Genomic DNA, 23056 nt, shown 5'->3' with positions numbered 1-23056 from the left:
GAATCTCCCTTATTTTTCATCTTCATATATACAACGATTTTCTTCTTGACACCGACATCATGTACTTCACAGGTCTCAGTGTCCTTGCTGTGGCGCTCGCCTTGCCCAATTTTGCTCTCTCCAAACCACACTGCGAAAGTAGTGCAGTGGAACCTTGGAGGTACGAGGCAGGAAGAAGTGCAGCCGCACATGGCATTGACAAATGGTGTAACAACATTGCCCCCTCCAGGTTCAATGCCGAGCAGGAGGTGAAAATCTGTCTTGAGGTTGATGCTGGGTCGAGAAATCTCAACTTGTGGTTCAAGAACACCAATCATCACAAAGCCGACTTGTCAATCGACTATTGCAAGAGCTTGCTCAAGGCGATTGTGGATTCGTGTACCGGGGTTGGTTATGATAACACCAACAGCGGCTGGTATGGAAGGTAAGGTTTCCCAGACCCCTGTAGGAGATACGGGACTGACACATGGGTCTCAGGGCGTACTCTGCAAATACCTGCATCGTATAGAATCTCAAGAGTACGGAGAGAATGAACGATGGTGACCAAGAGAGCTCAAAGTATGTGAATGTCTACTGATTGGTCAAAGCCTTTTGCCGTCTGGTGCTCATTCACACTAGGTTTATTTTCACCAAGAACAGTGTCCAGAGTTCTTATCGACAGGATTTGATGGGTATTATGATTGTGGAGAGTAGTCTGGTTTTGGGATATTTCGTTCTTTTTCTCGTCTGCTCGTGTGTACTCTAGGAGTGAATACAGGGTATATACGTCAAGGCTCTAGGAGCTCTTCGTGCTTCTGTTGTACTCGTTATGGGTGACTTGGGGTTTGAAACCTGTCGCGGATCGTCTCCAACTTGAATAACTTGACTATCAATGCGTTCGACAAACCTGAGGCCTCACACAGTGGCTGTGGCAACTTTCAATCAAGAGGTAACCTGATTCCGAAGGTGACTCAACAACAAGAGAAATAAAAACCCATTAGGTATATATACTTGATAGTAGATAGAGTATTGGCAAATAGACACTAGATTTAAAGGTATACTTTGACTGAAACTGTGTAGTAAGCATGACTAACTAGGTTTAGATGAGTGTCCTTTACACACTTTTGTGATATACGTTCCCATATACTTTCTGAAGTAGGTCCTTGGGTGTATCTAATCACCATGCTTTTCCCCCTAAATTACACTGTAGACTGTCTAGGATATGTGCCTGAGTATATAAGTCATCACCCACCTGAAGATACGCTAGAATTGAACCCAATGTGCTATATTGGATCGACAACCCCTCATTAGACAGGGCTGCCTTTGTCCCCGAAAAAAGCCGACTCCAGTCCTGTGTGTTCATAAGACTAGTGACAGGAAAGCCTGCTTCTTGGCCGAAGAGAAAACTCCTTCGCCAGTACGACTGCGGGAGCGCGTGATGACGGCTGCAAGTAGAGCCAGATTCCGAGATATAAATCTCTTGCATATGAGATCGTCAAAGGATATTTGACAGGGTCTCAAAGGTTTCGCTCATCTAGAGTAGCGCTGAGTCCGCTTGGTGCAACCATGTCTTTTGATCAAACAGTGTTGGGGTCAAGTCAGTAGAACCCAGATTGGTTGAAGCGGGCGGGATTGAATGAGTGATAATCTTCTTCGTTAAGCTGGAATGGTTCGAACAGGTAATGACAGGCTTGAATCCGGGTTGAGCAAGACACCTTGGTCATGCGGGCAGAGACGGTGAGAACCAATTGATCTCCGCAGGTATCGACGGGCAGGAGAAAGATCAGCAAATATACACTCTCCCTACAGACCAGCAACCACAGTATGGGGGTTTACCCAGGAACAGACGGGTGATCATGTACCCAGGAGTATATCACAGGCTTCGCATAGTGCACTACAATCGACTTGATAGAAAAACAATTCTTCGGGACCAATATTGGATTGGCAACGAAACAGCTAAGTTCTGATTGCCTTGATCACTATTTCAAGATACACCACATCCACCATACTAGACTAGTAAAGAGCAAGAATAACGAGAGTCTGCAAAGCCTTCCTTCCTTCCATGTCTCCTCTCTGCAACTGTTCCTAACGCCATCACATCCCTATGATACAATTAGCTTCTCTTTGACCATCGTGGTATAGGGCTTACCTGGTGAATATGCATCCATACTTTTCAACCAGCGAGCGAGTTAACAGCATTCACACTGGTATCACCATAAGAGTTGCATTCTCCGAGCTTGTAGTCATGGGTTGAGGAATCCACGTAGCCGCTGTCAATCGCTCCAGGAAGGCTGCTACAGCCACCTTGGGCGAAGAAGTACGCCTTCTGATGCTTGCCGCCCCAGGTCTTGATCTTGAAAGACTTGAAGCCGTCAATCCAGTCCGCACAGGAACTGTCCCAGATATTGACATCTTTCTGGACGGCTTTCTCGCATTTCTCGTCACTGTAGGTGTGGATGACGAAGGCGGATCCGCTGGCGCTGAGACCAGCCATGATGGCGACGGTGGTGGTGAAGAAACGCATCTTGGAAGTGGAAGAGATTCTTGAAGTTGGAATGATAGAACACGAGGTGAAAGATGAGGCTTGATAAGCTAGAGTGTCTTGAGTTGATGAGCTGGAGTAACTTGAGTTGATGGATTGTGCAGATGTAGAGCAGTGGAAGAAGGGGTTTATATACCTGAGCTGCTCTGGCATTCATCAATATTTGCTCTACTCGTGCCCGTCATCAACAAAAGTGTACAGCCCCATGATACCATAACTGTGTCCTATCGGATACGTACAGAAATACTAGGTATGTGCGAAGCCTCCCAAATCTATTCCTAAAGATAGAAGAGCGAATATAATTTGGTGTTTGAGTTGGTTCTGTTGGTATCTAGAGAGACCATGAACGTCCATATTGGTCGATCATTATCCTTTCAAGCTCCTAAAACATTCCAAACAGTTCATGTATATAGAAGTCCAAGAGAGCCTTGAGAACGCCTTACATACATGGATTATACAGGTTCGATCGTGTGCGGTTTGATGCTATCTCATCTCAGCATTGCTGCGGCGTGTTGACCATGTATGTTGAGGGCAGGGATGTGACCGCGAAGACTTCATGTTGGCATAGAGCGTATTCTGACCATAGCAAAAGACGAGACGCATTCTCGGCACTTGCGTTTTCTTTACCTGTGGGTGGTTTGAGGAGAAAGATGGTTGGTTGAGAGAAAGGGTTTAATCTGACAAGGCTATCACGGTCTGGTCCCAACATCCATGTAATTGGCCACAACCACCAATTACCATTTTAGGCATATGAGAGAATGTGGACGTCACGGTACTTATGCTACTTAGCATCCAGGCCCTATTATTTAGGTGGTTTGGGTATCCTGCCCCAGATATCAGAATTATCAAGCTGGCACCAGCGACACCGACGCCAAGCCAGAACGTCGCTTTATATCCTTTTTCTAACCCCTTGTCCTTGACCACAGCCGACTGAACAGTGTCTGTCAACCCGAGGACTAAGGCGACGCCAAGCTGCAACAGAGAATTCAACACCCCGCCTGCCAGTCCCTGCTGCGAAGACGGGGCGACTGTCGTGATGAAAACTGTCATCAAGACGGTAGACAGGTCGATGCCAATAGTGCTGAGAATGGCCGATGGGAAGATCCCTAGTAGCTTCCTCTACTCGGTGGCATGAGAGCGAGGAGGAGCTGCGATCCAACGGCGGCTAGGCCCGAGATTAGCATAAGAATGTGGCCAGGGACGAGATGTAAGATGTGCTCTTCGATGACGCTGACGACTAGTTCAGCGACGCCAATTGGGATGTACCACACCACGACCTGGAGTGGCGAAGCTGACAAGACGGTTTGGAAGTAGAGTGAGCCGTTGACGAAGAAGATGCCCCAGGTCCCCTAGAGTATCAGGAGGGCAATGAGTAGAGGTGCCTTTGATTTCACCGAAGAGTGATGCAGGCAAAAGCGGATCCGAGACAACGTTCCGTTCGACATACCACGTCCCGGCAAGGAACAACATGCGTAGGAGGAAAGTAGCCAGAATATATAGCGTTTTTCATCCTGAGGGAGCATGGGTGGATTGCGTGATGGCGAGAATTGTGAAAACGAGCCCGCAAAAGATGCCAACGGCACCGAGATAGTCCATTTTTACTTTCGGGAGACGCTTGCCAAAGCCGAGTATGGCATAGCACATATTGACGTAGTGAGTGTTACCGCTGCAAGTGCAGCGCCGATCCAAAAGTAGTAACCCCAGTGTAAGAATTGACCCACGAGCCCTGCAATGGCAATGCCATCAAAAAAGCCTAGAACGCCCGCTGTGCCATAGATTGCAAAGAGAAGGTTTTTGCGAGGAACTTTTCCTCATCGAAGTGGGCATTTGAGGGTGCGGAAGCTCACCACATGAAACCAAGATATCAAATTGCCTGTGTCTGGCAAGCAGCGGTCGCGATATACGCGTTGCAAGTTCTCCCAGTTTCCTTCGAAAGCTATGTTTTCAACGAAGGGAGAATCAGAAACTCACTGGATTCAATTCTTGACCATCTCAAATCTATGGACCCTGCGGATGGTCATCTCAAAGGCATCCTATGGCCTGCATTTGTCATTGGCGCCGAGGCAACAAGCAATGTCTCAAAGGGTACTTATTACTGATTTGTTTGGACATCTATGGACACTATGGCGCTGTCACAATGTGACTAATGCCCCGAAGGTGCTTGAGAAGATTTGGGCTCGTCGAGCTATGGAAGGGTCCTCTCGACGATGGATCGAATATGTATATGAGTGGGGTGAAGATTGGATGTTCATATAACCACTTTATTCCTTAACTATTATGCGGGCCTGACGGGACCTTGTAGATGAGAACTTATACGTCTGGTGAGGCAGAATAAAGATGATGATAATTCCCTGTTACATTAATAATACTATCTCCAACTTGAGAGGGTAAAGAGCATCGACAGTAAGAATGATTGAGTACATACGAAATTAACACAAGCTATGCTTTACTATACCCAGAAGAAGATATACACATAATTACCCTTCTCTTGTAAGGTAATATGTTACAACATAGTACATATTGTGGAAATGGGGATGAAAACGCGCCCGAAAGGATGAAAATTGATGATATTCTTGACTATGGAAAACGTTGCAGATTTTGAAATTACAAGATGAAGAACAGTGGGAATAAAAGAGACTATGCTGGTCAACTGACATGCCAACCAATTGCAGTCACCACTACACATATCATCATGTCTAGACAGTAATATAGAAGATCGTTCGCTATATAGTTCTTTTGCATTGAGCCCGTGTATTTCAAAACGATGATGTTACTCTTCTACTACTTTCTAATCCTTTATACGTTTTGACACTCTATAATAATCTTCAACGCTTATATTGATAAAGACAAAGAAGATAGCGTGATTAACTGATCGGGGCTGTATGACCTTCTACCAGGCGCTGGTAGCTTTATTGCCAGTCACTCCGACCTATATAGAATTCGCAAGGTTTACTAGTGATCCACATGCTGTGCAATAACAATATGCTGGAGATATACAATGGAGAATTATCGCAGAGATCACTTCAGCCTTGGATTGTTTGATACTAGATCTCATCGGAGACCCGACTCCCTCGCGATGTCATCGTCTGTGAACCCTTCTTTCAGAGTCGACAAATACGTTTCAAATCTGCCGGCGACATTGATGACGTGCTTCAAGTGCGCGTGTGACACTTTCTTGCCTTTGAACTTCGCCAACTGACGAGCGGTTGTGATGGCGTTGCGAATTTCACGCCCATTCATGTTCTTCTCAGCCAGCTCCGCTACGTAGCATTCAACGTCATCAAAATCAACACTCGGCTGATCAAGCCTTTTCAGGCGATTGATAAGGTTCCGCCAGACCTTGAGGCGTTGAGACTGGCTGAGGTTTGGGTAGTGTAAGGAGAGCTGGATGCGGGATTTGAAGGCCTCGTCGAAGGTGCCCACGCGGTTTGACGTGAGGATCAGGATACCATCGTAGTACTCAAGCACGCGCAAAAAGACGGTGACGAGTGCATTGCGTTTCAAGTCCGACAGGGTGCGTTCTTGCAAGAAAACGTCCGCCTCATCCAGCAGCACGACACAGCCCCAGATCTTGCCCAGGTGAAGCGCGGACTCGAGGTACTGTTCGACTTCTTCGGGATGGGTGCCGATGTCTCCACAGGTCACTCTGTAGAGCGGCTTTTCGGCCAATTCGGCGACGCTTTCCGCGGTGAAAGTCTTTCCGGTTCCGGGGCCCCCGTGCAGGAGGATTGTTAGGCCGTTGCCCTTATCGTCGATCATGTCTGTGCCCCTCTCGGCTTCGAGCCGGTTGGTGACCAGGGCTTGGACGAGCTCTTTGGTCTCCTCCTCGACGACGAGGCTTTCAAACGCTTGCTTGTTCCACTCGACTTTCCGGATTAGATCGACTTCCAGATTTACTGCCACACTATCAGCGGGGGAACGTGAGAAACGGGGTGCATGGGAGTTTACCCCACTTCTTTCGACGGAGGTTGAATCCGATGATCGTGGTTGGGAAGAGAAACAGCTCTGGGGCCGGTGGCGGTTCATCGAGGTCCATCCGCTCGGCTGAAATCTGTTCGCCCTTCCCCACTATACGAGGTATTTTTGGTTCGGAAAAATGGAGTTGTTTGTATGTTGGGAAATCAATCATGAACCTCTCGTTGTTCTGCAAAGACTGGTCATTAAGACGCAGGTCTCGGAATGAAAGAGGGTCTACTCACGTTGGTCATTGATTCAATATCATTGCTGCTCCTGCGAGAGACGAATTTCTTCTTCCGACACTCCCAATACGTCTGTCCCCTCTGCTCAAGTCTCAGTTGGGTGCCTTGATCAGCGTATCGCATGGGAAAGACACTCAAATCTCTCAGCGCGATCTCTTCGGTGGGGTCTTCGACGTTGATCTCAATATCCAAAACCGTACTCTTACGGTAGAATGATCCATCATAGTCGTATGACCAGGCAACCACATGCCAAGTCTGTTGCACTTCTATGCAGTTCTCGCCTTTGTTATTTTTTTTCGCGGTCTTACTTTGCTCAGCCCATGATGTAGCCATGTAGGCTTGGAAATCGGCTTTTTTGGAAGACACAAGCACGTCGCCCGGCTTCACAAGATATTTTATAGATGCAGGGGAGATAACGCCTCCAGAAATCTGGTTGTCTACATGCGTATACTCGCTCTCATAGTTGGAGGTTATCCAATGAGCAAATAGCTCCATCAGACCCCTATGACGAGGGGACAGCCCCTTCAAGATAGTGTCATGCGAGGATCGACAGCAATACCAGAACAGGTAAGGAGCCGGAATTTCCTTTTCCAAATCGAATCGTGGAAACAGCTCTTTGAACTTCGGTTGCTCGTCCAAATACGTATCGAGAGCTTCTCTCATATAATCGGAGACGAAGAAAATGGTTTCGGCTTCAGGCTCAGGAATTGGCCACATATCAGGTTCCTGGTCATGCTCTTTCGGTGGATCATCTACCGGCTCGAAGACATAAGTCTTGAAAATTGCAAAGGCAAGATTCCTGCTCCTTTTCAAGTATTCGTCCGCTTTCATGGAAAGAGGATCTCCTCTCAAGGTATACCGGATTTTTCCCTGTGAAGCATTCCGCGTCCATGTAGGCGGCCTCAGGAAGACCCTGTCGTTCCCCTCGAAACGATAGAGCACCTGAAAAAATGGTGGCCCGTGATGGGTTGAATCGGGGTCAACGAATCTTCTCAGCAACGTGTTCTCTTGCTCCAAGGTCTTAATACGATTCATGAGCTGCTCATAATGATCCATGTCTCTTTCATATGGGATATGAAGGCCAACCGCACTTGCAAGACCGTGATCCCCAACTTCACGGGGGTTTGGCATACTCGAATCACTTTTTCTCTCTGAGGGGGGAGTTGAGGCCATAGGGTGCAGATCTGAGTCAGGAAGTACTCCCGGGGGTTTGCCTACCTCCTCCAGAGAATCCTGTTCCGCACGGGCCAGCACTACCCTCCTTTTATTCTGTTGTTCAAGAAGCATCAACTGCATTTGGTAGTCTGGTAGATCTGAGTCAGGAAGTACTCCCGGGGGTTTGCCTACCTCCCCCAGAGAATCCTGTTCCGCACGGGCCAGCATTATCCTCCTTTTATTCTGTTGTTCAAGAAGCATCAACTGCATTTGGTAGTCTTGTAGGGCGTGATTGCCGTGCGTCGGGTCCCTATCTGGTTTTGAGAACTCTTGTGGGCGAGTTGCGTTTGTGGAAATACCAGAAGTCTCCGTCTCCGGGATGGCATCTTTATGTTTGTTTTTGACTGGTCGACCATTACCAGTAAGGGCTAACAGCTGCTTCCGGCTATAGTCACTTCCAGACGTTCTATCTTCTGATAGCGTGATGTTCCTTGACGGGAACTGTTTGTTGTTGTTTTTGTCGTTGTTTTTGTCGTTGTTTTTGTTGTTGTTTTTGTTGTTGTTTTTGTTGTTGTTTTTGTCGTTGTTTTTGTCGTTGTTTTTGTCGTTGTTATCGTTATTGTCGTTGTCCTTGATTCCAACAGGCTTGGAAGCAGACGAACTAGGATTCAAATTTTTGAAAAGCTCCCTGACTCGAATGGGGTTGGTTGCTTTTCTTTTTTCTTCTCCTTCGCCTCTCTCTTCCTCCTCTTCCTCAAACTCTCCGCCTGGGTATTCCTGTTCACTTTCGGCTTCGTCCCCTTCGTCACTCTCGTTCGAACTTTCTCTAATCTCGCTTTCGCTTTCGCTGTTCTTGGCATTTCCCTCGCTCGAACCCTCGCTCGCCGCGCCTTCGAATTTGCCTAATGTGGTATCACTTGGTTCCATGTAACGGCCGGAATGGCTAGGAATGCGCCATGATAGCTCTCCCACGGTTTGTAGACCCTGGGAGGCGGGGGAGGTGAAACGGGGACGGTTTAGCCTCTCAGGATTGGTCCTGCTCGCCTGGTGAAGGCTTGAGCGTGGATACGAAGGCCGTGGCATGGGTCTTTGAGCGCGTCTTCCCGGTCTCCAGATTATCCACACTGAACATGTCTACAGAGAACTTACCAGGATGACTGACATGAGTAGACTGATATCGGAGTAAGAAGCGTCAAATAATCAAGCGAGATACTTCGTGCGGTTTCCTGCCTTCGATTAAAGATATCGGTATCTACAGACAAGATTATGTGCCATGGAAACTCGAATTGCTCTTGATGTAGATAGCGGGGAAACTCGCACTAGCATAGCCTTGGGCAGGGATGTGATTCCTATTCTGGGTTGCTATCTATCTATTGGGCACCAACACCTGTTCTTTTGCTGCATGCTTTGTCTGTTAGCCTTGCCAAAGGCTCGTGCAAAGAGCCTTGCGCACTGCAAATGAGACTGTGGACGCGACAGACCTCTCTCTACACCTGGACTTGAGCTCCGAGACGCCACGCATCAAGACGCTTTTTTCGGGTGACCGGTATGGCAAATTTCTAGAAACAATGCCAGCCGACATAACCACCAATACCCGCGATGTTCGAAATCTCGTCAATGGAGATGTCAATGGGGATCAAACCGGAGGAGATAAAGTCGCGGGGAACAAGGTACCTTCTCCAGCTCGTTTATGTATCAATTTCCTGCAACTGGACTTTCAAAATATACCGCAAAGCACCGGAATCATTCTAATGTGAAACCCAATCGATGAGATCACCATTGAAGTGCATAACACAATATTCGATGCTGCGACTGTTAACCAGCTGCTTCTGACAGGCTCTGACGAAGAACTCTCCGAGGATCTCGAGAAAATCTGTCAATTGGTTTCAAGTATGAGCTTGAAAGGCCTGCAAACAAAGGTCGCAGCACATCAAGGTTTCTCCGTACTGGAAGCCCGTCAGCTACGACATGGCTTAGAAAGTATGTCCGAAAAACTGAACTCATTATCCCATAAATGTCCCAATCGCTGATGCATCTTACAGGATTCCATACATTGCATTATACCGGGACCCTCGACACGAGCAAAAGTGTGTGTGAAATGCGCTTCTCTGATCTACTGCCACACATTGTCACACCGTCTTCGGCCGATCCCCAAGCGACCCTTCGTTATAATACTTTGATGCAAAACATTCGACGGCGAAAGGGAGGAATTGTCGCAGATCCCTTTCTAAGTTCTCGACTGGTACAGCGCTGGGCCGTAGACCCTTGTTTATCTCTGGCCTGTATTCAAGGCTCCTTTACAACGCGGCACATACTGAGAGACTTCGCCTCAGGCATGATCAATCTGCTTGCGAAGCAGAAAATCCATGTTGTGTGGATTCTGCCTTCCAATACCAGTGACTCCAAGAAGTACGGACCAATTGATATTGTGAAGCAACTTGTATCCCAGATTCTTCACCAGAACCCTGCCATGCTCAATGAGCGCTGTGCTTCTCTGAATGCAGCCAGGTCTCGAGAGGCATATAGTTTGGATAATTGGTTCGACATACTAGGCTCCGTTCTAGTGGGTGTCAACCGTATTTATATCGTTGTTGATCTTGAAGTTCTAGGCGGCAATGATCATAAATGGTCAGATAGATTTATCAGACTATTTGATGAACTGCAAAGACGACAAGTTCCGACTGTCGTGAAACCAATTTTACTGAGCTGTCGCAAGCCTGCATTCACGGGATTACGGGGTGGTTATGACATTTCTATTGATGTTAGCTCAGCTAGGGTCATGGAGAGATTACAGTCACGTTGTACGCGGAAGTCAAGGTGACTTTTGAAACCCAGACTTATATGACCAATATGGAATTACTAATGACTGTATCCAATTTGGATTGCTTGCGCTTGTTAGGATGAATACCCGATTGAATCTCCCTACGTCGAATGCACACGGAAAACCAGATAATGGCTCACCCACTCCTCCAGTTTCACGGCACGCGGATTCAATATCCCAACACATTTAGTTAATGGTTGGTTGGATGACGATACGACACGCCTGAAATACTCAAATGCCTGGGATAATTGATTTGAAACGATTGCTACAACTTCGAGCTGTTTAGACTCCTGGAGTGAAGTAAATGCCATTTGTTGAACAGAATACCACTCGGCCACAAAAGATATTTGACCACATTTGCGCTCTGTGGGTACCTTTTTTTCACATCTTATATTGCGACATCATTGTAATCATCCAAGTAGAGGAAGGGAGAGAAAAACCTATATCTTTCCCTTTTACTTCCACTCGTGTTGTGCCACTTTGATACCGCAAATCTTGTCTCCTCCCACAATGTCTCCTGTGACAGACCCGTTCACTAGGCTCCGAACGTTGCCAGTAGTTATGGTAGTCCGGCCTTTTGCTCGACTAGATTCTTCCCCCGCCTGCATAGAAGATGGTACGCTCAACGGCGGGACGAGTAAGAGCAACTCCTTCGCGTACGCGGCCGCGGTAGCAGCAGCGTAGGGCTGCCATCTCTTGCTTTTGTGCGAATCGGCATAGTCGCAAATGCCGCGTATAACTAGACATGGAAAACTGTCCATCAGACCCGCTGCTTCCATTTCGACACAAAGGATGTTGAAGTCAGCCTTCAGCCTGTCCCTTGTCGTACTGTCCTTGACAACGCTGTTTGAAGACCCGATCATCCCGTAGTGAATCACCGGTTCCCAAGACGTCCGAGGGGCGCGCTCAATAGTTTCTCTGGGATCGCACTGCCGACAGTCCTCGCCAGCACGGTGCTCGAATGCTGCCTGGAACAACCGATCATTCCCAGCCCCTTGGTGTACATAGTTTCCCTTCTCCATTTTGGGAAACCTCCGGATCATATCCGCGAGGATAGTGGGTATTTGGCTGTCTATCCGCCTGTGGAGCGATTCAAGCCTTTTGACAGAAGCCAAGAGAATACCGGGAGGCTTCTGCAACATTGCTACTCGCTCATACCGACCGCCAGACAGGACCTTGCCGCGATCAAACTGCACCACGCCTCCGTATGTACCGGACGGGTTACTCACCACCACATCGCCTAGACGAATGTCAATATTGCGATCCGTGTCGGGAACACCTCCACCAATGCCAACCAGTAAGCTGAATCTGATGCAAGGGAAGTCGTTGAGCAGCTGTGTTGCAACCGCCGCGGCGTTGTTGTTCCCAATCTCCGGCATCGCGGCAATGACGATATTGTGCGCCCCCATCCGGCCAAGGGTATAACTGTTTTGGTCCCGGTTGTAAGGGAGATTGGGATGGATAGAGTCTAGCATTGCTTCGAGCGGTGCTTGCTCGAGGCCCATGGGACAAATGCAAGCAACTCCGTAGTCATTGTGAGTGAAGGAGGGAGACGGAGTCTTCATTTGATGACAGAGAGTGAAGAGCGCCGAGTGACTGACGTTTCTCTGTCAGTAGGACCGGGAGGTATTGATTTTGATAGGAGTGTGACTGCAAAATATCGAGGTCCCATGAATATCTTTCAAAGCAATGATAGTGGTCTGGGCCAAGGAACTATCCTCAGTTCACTTGCACAGCCCCGCGCAAGGCTACGTGTCAGGGATCCCCACCTCATGTCTAGGTGAGCTTCTTGAGACAACACAACAAGACAAGGATTAGAATACTAAGCCACCAGCTTAGTATGCTCAATTTATTATATGATCTCAGGTTCAGGTTAAGGTTTATCAACCCGGGGTGTAGGAACTGGCATGGAACAGACAGGGGGATATCCTTAATATTATACCAGATGGCAAAAGAGATAAAAAAGGGTTTAAAGGTCTTGTGTCGATTATGAACAGTATCAAGGCTGAAAGAGCTTATTGCAGATTATTCAACTTGTAATCAATATAATTAGACTAGTTCTATACTTCCTGTATCATAGCTTTACTCGCAGTGAAGTTTGTTATGGAAAGTACTTCTGTATCACGTGAGTGAATGAGCCCTGGCATACTATGTACATGGGTAGTAGTAGGATGTAGGTGTCTATCCTTTACTGCCAGCGTAAATAGTGTGAAATGCTGAACATGTTGTGACTGTGAGCATGACTTATGCATTTCATGCTATCAGTTCTTCAAGGCTTCTACTGTGTTGATTTTCTTTATTTTGTAGTTCTACTGATTATCATGTGTAGACAGCCCCAAGTTGATAGATTCATGGATAGCTAGTCTGAGTGTATGATCTAGCTACATATGTAGAAAAACCAGAAAGACTATCATTATCATAGTAATTAGCACCAGTGTTCATTTCCAGCGTCACTTTCCAGCGTCACGAAAAACGACTGAGAAACGGAGCTAAGTAAGAAACACGACGACGACGACGACACGAAAACAATAACGACATAATCCACACGCAGCGTGTTTTCTCTCTTCCTCTTTTCTTTCATCTCACCTTCATTTCACTTCACTTTCTCATGCAAAAATATTGCATCTTCATCCCCTCTCTTCCACCTCACCTTAACAATCATCATCTTTATCATTGTTTCTCATCTCACCAACTCTCTGGTCTGTAGGCAAATGTCTACTAACCAAGAGAAGAACCTCTCTGAAAAACCACACTCTCAAACCCCCCAGCCTGCTCCAGAAAAGAAAAGACCTCATTCGCTCTGCTCCGCCGAGCTGCCATCGTCAACCATCCGATTTGACGACTTCTTCGGCGTAGACAGGATGGTGCTCGAACCCCCGAGCGCTCGCTTCTCAATGAGAAGGATCTTCTCGGAAGGTCCCAGCCCGCCCATGATGCCTCTGCCTCAGACAGATGGGGCGTCCGATCGCCGTAAGCTCAAGAGAAATAAAAAGCAGAAGAAAAAAGCCAAGAATAAGACTAAGGACGACAACGATGACTGCCGCAGTGAGCGGTCCCAGAGCACAATCGACCACGATCTGCCGGCTGATACTGAAGACGCGAGTGGCGTCCAAGCGAGTGACTCTGCTGCCAAAGTGGCTGGTCTTTCTAGAGTTTCCGAGCAGTTGACTCCTGTTTGTTCGGAGCTGACAGGTGCCGTGGCGTCAAGCGTGTTGCAAGCCGACGCGGGATTGACTCCTGCCTTGTCTGTGTCTCTGTCGCCCGCCACTCCTAGCGCGAGGACTCGTCCTGTGTCGATTAAGGTTCTTGGGCCTTCTGGAAATAACGCGTACGTTGTGTCCTGCTATCTTAGATTTATCTTCTAACAAAATTCGATAGCAGTCTTACCCCCAGCGTAGCTGACGGAGGGCCAGGGCTGCTGGACTCTTCGTTTCAAAAGCTGCACGAGCAAACAAGCCCCGGAATCTCATCAAACAATCAGAAGCAGCCTGATCCCACGACCTCCATTGACCCACCAACAGGCCCTGCCCGCTCCATTGCCAGCCAGACCGAAGCGCACGTAAACTGCGATGCGGATAAAAACGGTAACATCTCGACCCCGCCAGTCACGTCCATTGACGACAGGGGCGACCTCATATGCCCAGTTCATAAGAAGCCTTTGTGCCAGTACAACCCAGAATGCTGTGTCCACAAGCCAAGGCAAACTGATTGCAGATGCTTGCCTAAGTCCTCATGCTGCTGCATGCACCACTTGGGCGATTGTTGCTTTTGTGTTTTCGTTCTAGAGGGGAAGGGATACGACGCAAGCGAATCCGAAAAGAGCAATGCTCGACGAAGGGACACTGGAAGGAAGGGCATTGATGCAGTGACCGACAATGATACATCCAGTCATCCAGAGTCCTCCCAGACAGTAGAAGTACACAAACCCTCAAAGGGGTCGAATGGAAACAAAGCTTCAGAGGGGGATGAAAGTCCAAAAGAGCACACAAACTCCAATCCAAAAACCACCATGGACAATACACTGTCTCCACGCGAGGCCAACAAATCCTGGGATGAGATGGTGGCCGAAGAAGAGGAGGAGCGTATGGTGTCTAGGTACCACACCGTTGAACCAATGAAGCCCATCAAGCCCGAAGAAACCGTGGCGGAGAAGGCCGCTATAGGGTTTGTCAAGACAGCGGAAGAGGTCGGACCGAATAAGACCACTGAACCAGGAGAGGTCCTTACCCCAGACGAAGACACTGATGAAGACGAAACCATCAAACCTGCGAATAGTGTCGCACCTGAAGAAGCTACGCCATTTGGAAAGACCATACATCCAGAAACAAGCAACGATTCTGGTGAGGCTATCAAGTCAGGTCAACCCATGATAGCAGAAGACAAACTCGAAGCTGGCGAAATTGTTGAGTTGAACGGAACAGCTGGACCAAATTTGACCTCCGAGATTAAAACTCACACCCAGAAGGTGAAGAAAGAAGGACATTCTGCGAGTATTGAGGAAGGGGAGAAGTCCAGGTCAGGGGAGCATGTAGGCTCGACGGGGTTTGCTGCGCCTAAGACTGTGTCCGCGTCACTGGCAGTGGCCAACGAAATAGGAAAGAACCAGACCACCACAGGCCAAACAAACGCAGGTAAGCGTTCAACGGGCAAGGATTCCTTCTTCTCTCCACAACACTCATACGGGGTACCAGTGTCGGAAGATAGCACAAAATTGGCAAACAAACCTTCAAAACAAGACACAAAACAAGACACAAAACAAGACACAATGGATGTCGTTGCATCTCTAGACGCCACCATTCAAGAAAGAAAGAAAGAACTCCTTGACGCCATGACCTCCCTCGCGAACCATTTGATAGAATCCCTTGGGAACAACGAATTTTCAGACATGGGAATTGTGCTGAGATCCTCGAGCGAACAATTCTTGCCCATTTGCTTCAAGGCACACAAGATAATGATTTCTCGCAGCCCATTCATTGCTGCTCTTTTAAAGACCCCCGTCGACCCGATCGTAGCGGTTTCGGGAGAGCGTTTTAGCATGCTCCAGGCATTTGAATTGGCCCTGCGAACTATGTATGGCATTCCCGTGCTTACCGGCGACCAGCTGAAGCCCGTGACGCTTTCAGCACTAGGTTACGACGATGGGACCCAGCCGGAGAGCTTAATTGTGAGTACAGCCATGATGGACTTTACCCTATGCTATGCCGCGTCTGGGGCGTTCTTCGAGCAGCCTAGAGTCGTCGAATCCGGGATCAAACTGGCAATCCGGCTGATCGATCTAAACACCATTCCCTTGGCCCTGTGGCTTGGACTCGATGCTGCCAAATTCAGTGTCGTTTTCGACGACACTGCCCACCCTCATCCCCCCACTAGCGACATCCAGTCTGCAGGAGCCCCGCCAGGACATCAACTCGGAGAGCACCCTACTGTCAAGGAACTCCAAGAGAGGTGGTCCCCGTTCTTGGTCACCGCGTGCCTAAGATACATTGCGGACAAAGTGAGCCCCGAGTTCCGCTTATTTGAGCAGGCCCAGTTAGAAGAACTACCAGACCGTGTTCCTGAGCATCTGCGGTCTGTCCCAGGAACGGCCGTCAAGAACTCTCGCGTGAAAGACGTCGGCTTCGGATCGATGCCATCCATCAAGGAGCAGAAGCCCAGCACGGAGGTCGAACTTGTTTCCGCGGCGCTCATTTGCTTGCCGTACAAAGCGCTGCAGGAGCTCTTTCTTCTCTTGGATGCAAAAGACGTCTTGTCGGCTGGCCTGGCCGGTCGCATCGTGGCCGCACGGGAGGATCGACGCATACAGGCGCTTCGGATCCTTAGCCAGCAAGGACTCGGCGTGGACCAGGACGATATCCCCAACGATGTTCGGGAGTTGGGGTATCGAGAGTTTTTCACCACGCGTCTTATCTCGGTAGCAGGAGAACTTGATACCGTCACCGAGAAGGTGACTCTTGAGAGAACTTGGAAGGGTCTCCTTATTGCAGATCAAGCCTCATCTTCCTCCGAGAAAGGAAGCCCACCCGCCCGCCCACTTGAATAAGCGACTTGACTTTGTGTTTGTATGGAGATAAGAAGAGGCAAGGAAGCAATGGAATAGGAGGAAGAGGGTGGTAGAAAGTGACGTCAAGTCAGGGAGAGTGAGGGGATAGTGAAGGGAAGAAACAAACACTGTGATTGATCATGATGGACAACAACAGGCAGAAACACGTCCACAAGCGAGGCGGTGAAAAGCTGCATGCAAACAGGCAATTTCTTTGTTGTTTTGAGTATTTTTTTACAGTTTTGATTACTGTGATGTGTTTACCACATCTTGGTCTTCTTCTTTTGTGGACACAACCCTAGTGATAAGCTACTAAGCAGATCTCAATTCCATCAGTCTAATTGTGAATAGACATCATTGTCCAGTTTTGTCTTTATTGTAGCTCAGTAGTCTATTTACTAGCACTTGCATCCATCCCACCAACTGTACAGTGTATGAAACCAGCGATTTAGGATTTGTCAGGGAATCCAAAGTCAACCCCGAAAGGCGGATAGACATAGCGGGTAAAGGCATTTCTCGCAGCCAGATCGTCGGTATATTTGGCGATCGTCTCCATATCGGACGCATCCAGCTCCACCAGGTTGCGATTTTCCTCAATGCGAGACGGCGTCACGGACTTGGCAATGACAGAGGACCCACGGGCAACTATACACAAAAAAAACGCACCATTAGCCGGGCATAAAACCATCCAAGGGGGAGAGGGGAAAGCATACTATGCCAGCTCAGCAAAACACTCGCAGGAGGAACCCCCCGCTTCTCAGCAACCTTAACAATCGGTTCAGCCGAGAACATCGGGCACCCGGTGCTGCCCAGCGGGCTGTAAGCCGTGATGTGGATGCCCTTCTGCTTGCAAAAATCGACAATCTCCTGCTGGGGGAGAGAGGGGTGGTTTTCGATCTGGTTGACGGCGGGGACGATGGTCGCTTCCGGGAGCAGCTGCTCGAGGTAGCGCACGCTGTAGTTGGACACACCGATCGCCTTGGTCTTCCCGGTTGACACGAGCTTCTCCATGGTTTTCCACGTTGTCACGTGGGAGTGGGAGTGCACGATATCCCGGGAGTCGTCGGGGAGCCTGGGAAACATGGGGTGGTTTCCTTAAAGTTTGTTAGATGTATTGGTATTGATTTGGAATTAGTTGTCCACGAACCGTCAGGATTCATGGCTAGGGGCCAGTGCATGAGATACAGATCCACGTAGTCCAGACCCAGTCTCTTGAGACTCTCGTCGAGGGCCTGTTCCACTCTGCTGTGGTAGGTGCACCACAGCTTGGTGGTCACGAAGAGGTCCTCGCGCTTGACCTTGCCTGAAGCCAGAGCTTCCTTGATGCCATTGCCGACTTCCTCCTCGTTTCCGTAGCACGCGGCTCCATCGATGTGACGGTATCCCACAGAGATGGCGTGGCTGACGGCGTTCTCAACCTCTCCTGCTTTGGACTGCCAGGTTCCTGGGATTCATGTTAGCAAGACTCGATCGATATCGGGAAAAGGATTCCGTCATCGGGGATGGTTGCGGGGCCGTACCGAGAGCCAGAGCGGGGATCTCCGCTCCCGTGTTGAGCTTGAATCGCGTGTCGGCAACACCCATGATGGAGGATAATTGTTGGATGACTGGGAGAGAGTGTAATGAGAGAAGAAGACAAGAGAGAAGTAGAGAAGTGAGGAAGAAGGTGAATATGACCAAGTGAAACAAGAGGGGGAGAAGGCAATTGGAGACTAAAAGTGACCCCCACGTGCCCCTCATTTCCACCAGTCTTTACTCTCTTGGGTCACATCCTTCTTCTTTCTTCCATCAATCACAGTCCGTCTTGGCTTCTCCTCTCTATTGCTTCAATTGGAACGGTATTTGCATATAAAAGGTTTCCTTTGACTATCTTGTATCTCATTATCCTTGGTGATCAATCTTCAACAGAATAACAGTCCAAATATGGCTTCTAGTCTGATCTAGATGGCCTGCAGTATCACAACCCTATTGAGTAGGGATATATGAATATAGAAGCACCTGGATACCTCTTCTTGCTCTTATAATTGAGTAAATAAACAAAAATATTGCTGTCTTGATTTATAGTTTTTTTTTTTTTCAGTTTAATTGCCCAAGTCACAAAGTATCGAGTTCGCTCAACACCAGATACTCCCTTCTATAGATAGATTCTCAAAAACATTCTGCGGAAAAGCTGGATCAGCGCGGTCCGTTGTTTCTACCTAGCTCATATCGTCAAGCCGTACAAGATCGACAACATGAAGGCCCGAAGACCTCCAACCTCTCTTGGGTTGAGATAGAGGAGCGACGAAAGGCCTTCTGGGCTGCGTATTCCCTAAGCCGGTATCCTCATTTTGTCACTAGTCTGCCGCTCGCTTTGGATGACCACATGGTAAGCTCATGTATCAGTTGAATTACCAGCTCCCATATCATACCATGCACTTACGTCAAGAAATTCTCACCCGTCTTCCTGCTCCAGAGGCGGCCTTTCAACGTCAGCAGGCAGTCTAGACGGAACTCCTAGCCCCATCCATGAGTCGAACGAATGACGAAGAGCTATCACCGTAGGCCAAATCAATCGTCATCGTCACAATCCTAGCACGCTGCCTCTCTCACCGCGACCAGTGCAAAGTCGAGCGAATCATGGGCCCATCATCAGAGGACTTCCTCACCCAGCATAGAGCACTCGAACCCATCCTCGATCAGGGCATCCAAGAAACAATGACTAGTACCCCTTCGGAAATGGAGTCAAGTGATCCCACATACGTCTTCATCGACATGCTCGCGCAAGCAGCCGTGCTGGTCCTTTTGACCGCGCTGAAATCATTGACCCTGGACACAGAGACGTACCATGACACCTGCGGAGAGTACGAAAAGAAGGCGTTCAAAGCAGCGGAAATGATCCACAGCCTCGTGCAGAGACTGTCACACCTAGGCTGCTTCAAGGTCAGAAACCCCTTTTTCCGTGGCCCTTGAATATCTCTCACCTATGGCTCAGGTACACCCTTTCACGCCGATTGCATTGTTTATCTGTGCCGAATTCACGCGCTCGCTCCAGACGCCCAGTTCGAACCATGCTGCGCAGTTCAAGACCATTTCTACAAGTCTGCGGCAGCTGGCGCCGGCTAACAAGTTAGCCCAAATGCTGGAGGTTAAGCTCCAGCGAGATCCCCAGACTGATGGCACAACTCGGGACCTGTAGCTTGCGGTTCGGATTCAAGGATGACTGCCATGACCGAGACAAGACGAGACGTTGTACCGACTATGTCCGATTCATTGTGTATAGTACTGCGACTTTGCGATTTAGCGACTGGTGCAAGGAGGGGTTTTTTCGCACATATTATCTTTGCAGAACCTTGAGATACTTGATCATGATTCTATAAATATGTACTTCTTCCCTCTTTCATCCCTCCGACTACCCATTCCAGGCACCGTTCCTTCGGCTATATTCCTCGAATAATACTGGCCCAAATCAGTCAACAAAATGACAAAATCACCGAAACGAAAGATCAGCATATATCACGCATCAGGCTGTGATTAGGTGGGACGCGTGTAGAAATATGACCGAATTTCTCGGCGGTCGGAACTCCGAAACGCCATATCGTCCAGTACAGAAGGCAAGTCCGTGACTGCCTTGGACATGTCATATTAGCTGTCCATGCGTCATGAATAAGAAATTAAGCTACATCCGACCAACAAATATCCCTTTGCCGCATTTCGTACAAAGTTCTTGATTGATAAAGTAAGCCCGACTCGGGGGCTGTGTATACCACCGACTGCTTATGTCCGAGAACGCTGTATTTACCTCTTTTGGGATAAGCCCATTCGGCCTGCTCGATGTATATAACGGAAACCCTAGAAGTTACAACTGGGCATTCAATCTCTCACATCCCAGTTCTCAATAGCTTCACGATCTACTTTAACCTGAGCTATACAAACCAATCTCCCTCCTCTTCACATTATCACCTCAACAACATACCCAAAATGACCTCAGACGAGAAGTCAGCGTAAGTCCCACCGTCGACCATTCTATATTTTCTCTGGTGAATTATACATATTCTAACAAATCCCGCGAGGTATTAGACCATGCACCGTCCATGGCCCCTCCCAGACCCCACACCTCGACCGTGAACTCCAGCTGCCCTACGCCCAGGCTATGATCCAGGCCCTGACAGCCGCTCTCAACGATCTCACGGATGAGAAGAAGTGCACGCAATGCGCGCTGGAGAGATCTTCCGCTCTTCTGACCAGCCATGTGCAGGAGATTCAGGCCGTGAAGAAGAATGGGCAGTGGTCGAAGGGGGAGAGGAAGGCGCTCAAGGCGGAAATTAAGACCTCAATGAAGGGTGTGAAGCAGAATGCGAAGACTTTGTGGAGTGAGGGAATGGGCGGGAACTAGATTTGTCTCTGGTGATATATACTGTGCTTGGGTTTTCCAAGATACGGGGGTTGAGTTTGGTTTATGCATCGCATACAATAGGATATTGATACGCGTATACTTGCACTATGCTATGATTCATATCTAGTTTCTACCTCCACGAGGAGGAAGTAAGAAAGAACATCCGGGTTGTCATCGTTGTCGCTTTATGCTGAGCTATCTATTCACTAGACCAAGCCCTTTCTTGGAGGAAAGGTTTCTGTAAGACTTTTGGACGATAAGATATGCTTTGTGTGCGATATATGGGACGCCTCGAGGCCCCGAAAACCCCCGGTGGCATCGGCAAGTCCGGACAAAGCCATCTAAGCGGTCCCCGCCCAGCAAGGAGCACCCCGAAACGGTATATCGGCCAAATGGTCGTATCGTCTCCGGTACGCCGTCACAGCATCTCCTGCTGGTTGGCGAGGATACTGGCAGCGAGATGCGCGCCCTGGCTGAACCCGAGCAGACCCACCCACTCGCCCGTCGCGCCTCGACAATAATCTGCAACTCGGGCCGCTTCTAGAGTGCTTTCGATCTTGTTGACAATATGGTGTGCTTCGAGGACCGGGTCTTCGTCTCGGATTCGCAGCCAGGCCTTGAACGGACCATAGAATTTGTATGCGACGGTGACGTCCGGACCCGGTCGTGCGGGGAGAGCTGCCTCCGCAAAGACCAGCCGGAAGTAAGGGCGGAGTTTGCGATTGAGAACGCGACATTGCATGCGGAAGATGTGGGCGTTTGTCCCCCCACCGTGTAGACAGAGGATCCGGGGGAGGTGGAGAGTGGCCGAGTTGCCCGCGCCTGCTGCCATGTTGGCTTCAATGGAGCGATGCTCTTGGCTGTACATAGCATGTGAAGACAATGCTCTGTCGTTTTGAGCTTGATCTGCCACTACTCAAGCAAACAGATGGCTAGACCATAAGCGAAACGGCTGCCGGGGAGCCTCGTCATACCGACGGGACCTTTCTCGGGACTATCCACGGAAACAATTGATTCGGGGTCGGTTTGAACAGAAGACAAGTGGCAGTCATCGTCCATTGATGTCTCGCTCATGATTTGCTGGTTCGGAGTTACTTTACTGTCTTCTCTGTAGGTACTAAAGTATCTGGATAGTAAGTGTCACCAAAGACGGGTGGCGGCGTGATCGCCGTAGCCCTAAGTCCATCCGGTTAATTTCCCGACATCTCCGACGCAGTCTCCGAGCAGGTTCATATCCGGCCCGATCTATAAAGGACCTTTCTTTCATTCTCACTTCAAATCTTCCTTGATCTTCATTGTTTGAAGAAAACTTAATAGATTCATCTACAGGATGAGCGATCCACACGGCGAGATCTGTCGAGTCCCCCCGACCCTCGAAATGCCCCCGCAACCCAAGCCAGCGCGAGGGCCTTCTCCACCTCCCCAACGGCGGCCTGTTGTCACGGCTGAACGTCCTCGGCAGCTTCATGCTCTACTTCAATATCTGGGGCATTCTCAACACCCTTGAGACGTACTAGACCTACTACAAGTCCGGCGCTCTCTTCACGCACGACCAATTTCTCCGATATCTCCTGGTCGGCTCGATCGCGGCCTTTATGCTCCTCTTCGTAGGCCTCTTCGTCGATTGAGTTGTATATATTCCAATTTGTCACATAATTCGATAGTCTACTAAGAATAGAAAGCTATCTCCAAGCAGTAGACGGGTATAATCACCGGTGTTTCTCTACCTACAAATAGATCCTGTCCAACAGAGTGAAGCCACCCCCCCCCCCCCCCCTAATCACCACGGCTGGATAGGAGACTATACTCTCGCACCACCGTCCCCACGTCAGCGTCCCTCTTACCCTCCACCACCTTCCGAATAGTATCCTCCTCTAATACGCGGATCCTGCGCATCCAGCTTCTTCAAGACCTCTGGATTGTCGCCAAGAGAAGTAGCCAACAA

At 48.9% G+C, this 23056-nt stretch overlaps 12 protein-coding genes across 12 annotated transcripts; 6 read left to right on the top strand and 6 right to left on the bottom strand.

Moving 5' to 3' along the window:
* Positions 1 to 59: 59 nt before the first annotated feature.
* P168DRAFT_256536 (uncharacterized protein) lies at positions 60 to 685 on the top strand (the record flags this gene model as incomplete). The annotated part of the gene is made up of 3 exons (XM_024834523.1): positions 60 to 424; positions 478 to 558; positions 619 to 685. The coding sequence occupies 2 exons, from the start codon at positions 60 to 62 to the stop codon at positions 506 to 508; spliced, it is 396 nt and encodes a 131-aa protein (XP_024691427.1). The 3' UTR covers positions 509 to 558; positions 619 to 685.
* Positions 686 to 2152: 1467 nt separating this feature from the next.
* P168DRAFT_283575 (uncharacterized protein) lies at positions 2153 to 2503 on the bottom strand (the record flags this gene model as incomplete). Its single annotated transcript, XM_024836062.1, has 1 exon — positions 2153 to 2503. The coding sequence occupies one exon, from the start codon at positions 2501 to 2503 to the stop codon at positions 2153 to 2155; it is 351 nt and encodes a 116-aa protein (XP_024691426.1).
* Positions 2504 to 3627: 1124 nt separating this feature from the next.
* Positions 3628 to 4031, bottom strand: P168DRAFT_320371 (uncharacterized protein; the record flags this gene model as incomplete). The annotated part of the gene is made up of 2 exons (XM_024840362.1): positions 3628 to 3870; positions 3969 to 4031. 2 exons carry the CDS (start codon positions 4029 to 4031, stop codon positions 3628 to 3630), a joined length of 306 nt encoding a protein of 101 aa, XP_024691425.1.
* A 1459-nt stretch (positions 4032 to 5490) lies between these two features.
* P168DRAFT_256531 (ATP-binding protein) lies at positions 5491 to 7788 on the bottom strand. The gene is made up of 3 exons (XM_024834522.1): positions 6721 to 7788; positions 6470 to 6665; positions 5491 to 6417 (listed from the first exon to the last, which is right to left on the bottom strand). Exons 1-3 carry the CDS (start codon positions 7774 to 7776, stop codon positions 5573 to 5575), a joined length of 2097 nt encoding a protein of 698 aa, XP_024691424.1. The 5' UTR covers positions 7777 to 7788; the 3' UTR covers positions 5491 to 5572.
* A 1655-nt stretch (positions 7789 to 9443) lies between these two features.
* P168DRAFT_346667 (uncharacterized protein) lies at positions 9444 to 10696 on the top strand (the record flags this gene model as incomplete). The annotated part of the gene is made up of 3 exons (XM_024841882.1): positions 9444 to 9545; positions 9699 to 9855; positions 9918 to 10696. 3 exons carry the CDS (start codon positions 9444 to 9446, stop codon positions 10694 to 10696), a joined length of 1038 nt encoding a protein of 345 aa, XP_024691423.1.
* A 455-nt stretch (positions 10697 to 11151) lies between these two features.
* Positions 11152 to 12261, bottom strand: P168DRAFT_239085 (purine and uridine phosphorylase; the record flags this gene model as incomplete). The annotated part of the gene is made up of 1 exon (XM_024833648.1): positions 11152 to 12261. The coding sequence occupies one exon, from the start codon at positions 12259 to 12261 to the stop codon at positions 11152 to 11154; it is 1110 nt and encodes a 369-aa protein (XP_024691422.1).
* Positions 12262 to 12799: 538 nt separating this feature from the next.
* P168DRAFT_306053 (uncharacterized protein) lies at positions 12800 to 16736 on the top strand (the record flags this gene model as incomplete). Its single annotated transcript, XM_024838987.1, has 5 exons — positions 12800 to 12821; positions 12861 to 12869; positions 13126 to 13189; positions 13404 to 14024; positions 14075 to 16736. The coding sequence occupies 5 exons, from the start codon at positions 12800 to 12802 to the stop codon at positions 16734 to 16736; spliced, it is 3378 nt and encodes a 1125-aa protein (XP_024691421.1).
* A 384-nt stretch (positions 16737 to 17120) lies between these two features.
* On the bottom strand, positions 17121 to 18383 carry P168DRAFT_272364 (putative glycerol dehydrogenase). Its single transcript, XM_024835316.1, has 4 exons — positions 18257 to 18383; positions 17884 to 18180; positions 17450 to 17830; positions 17121 to 17381 (listed from the first exon to the last, which is right to left on the bottom strand). Exons 1-4 carry the CDS (start codon positions 18318 to 18320, stop codon positions 17185 to 17187), a joined length of 939 nt encoding a protein of 312 aa, XP_024691420.1. The 5' UTR covers positions 18321 to 18383; the 3' UTR covers positions 17121 to 17184.
* Positions 18384 to 19101: 718 nt separating this feature from the next.
* P168DRAFT_283569 (uncharacterized protein) lies at positions 19102 to 19914 on the top strand (the record flags this gene model as incomplete). The annotated part of the gene is made up of 3 exons (XM_024836061.1): positions 19102 to 19104; positions 19338 to 19658; positions 19711 to 19914. The coding sequence occupies 3 exons, from the start codon at positions 19102 to 19104 to the stop codon at positions 19912 to 19914; spliced, it is 528 nt and encodes a 175-aa protein (XP_024691419.1).
* A 715-nt stretch (positions 19915 to 20629) lies between these two features.
* P168DRAFT_306051 (uncharacterized protein) lies at positions 20630 to 21111 on the top strand (the record flags this gene model as incomplete). Its single annotated transcript, XM_024838986.1, has 2 exons — positions 20630 to 20719; positions 20796 to 21111. The coding sequence occupies exons 1-2, from the start codon at positions 20697 to 20699 to the stop codon at positions 21109 to 21111; spliced, it is 339 nt and encodes a 112-aa protein (XP_024691418.1). The 5' UTR covers positions 20630 to 20696.
* A 418-nt stretch (positions 21112 to 21529) lies between these two features.
* On the bottom strand, positions 21530 to 21943 carry P168DRAFT_320363 (uncharacterized protein; the record flags this gene model as incomplete). Its single annotated transcript, XM_024840361.1, has 1 exon — positions 21530 to 21943. One exon carries the CDS (start codon positions 21941 to 21943, stop codon positions 21530 to 21532), a length of 414 nt encoding a protein of 137 aa, XP_024691417.1.
* A 498-nt stretch (positions 21944 to 22441) lies between these two features.
* P168DRAFT_320362 (uncharacterized protein) lies at positions 22442 to 22739 on the top strand (the record flags this gene model as incomplete). Its single annotated transcript, XM_024840360.1, has 2 exons — positions 22442 to 22549; positions 22629 to 22739. 2 exons carry the CDS (start codon positions 22442 to 22444, stop codon positions 22737 to 22739), a joined length of 219 nt encoding a protein of 72 aa, XP_024691416.1.
* Positions 22740 to 23056: the final 317 nt, after the last annotated feature.

The sequence above is a fragment of the Aspergillus campestris genome, assembly GCF_002847485.1.
Source record: "Aspergillus campestris IBT 28561 chromosome Unknown P168scaffold_9, whole genome shotgun sequence".
In the NCBI taxonomy this organism is placed as follows: domain Eukaryota; kingdom Fungi; phylum Ascomycota; class Eurotiomycetes; order Eurotiales; family Aspergillaceae; genus Aspergillus; species Aspergillus campestris.
The sequence above is the reverse complement of the archived record's forward strand: the minus strand, read 5'-3'. Positions and strand labels throughout refer to the sequence as shown.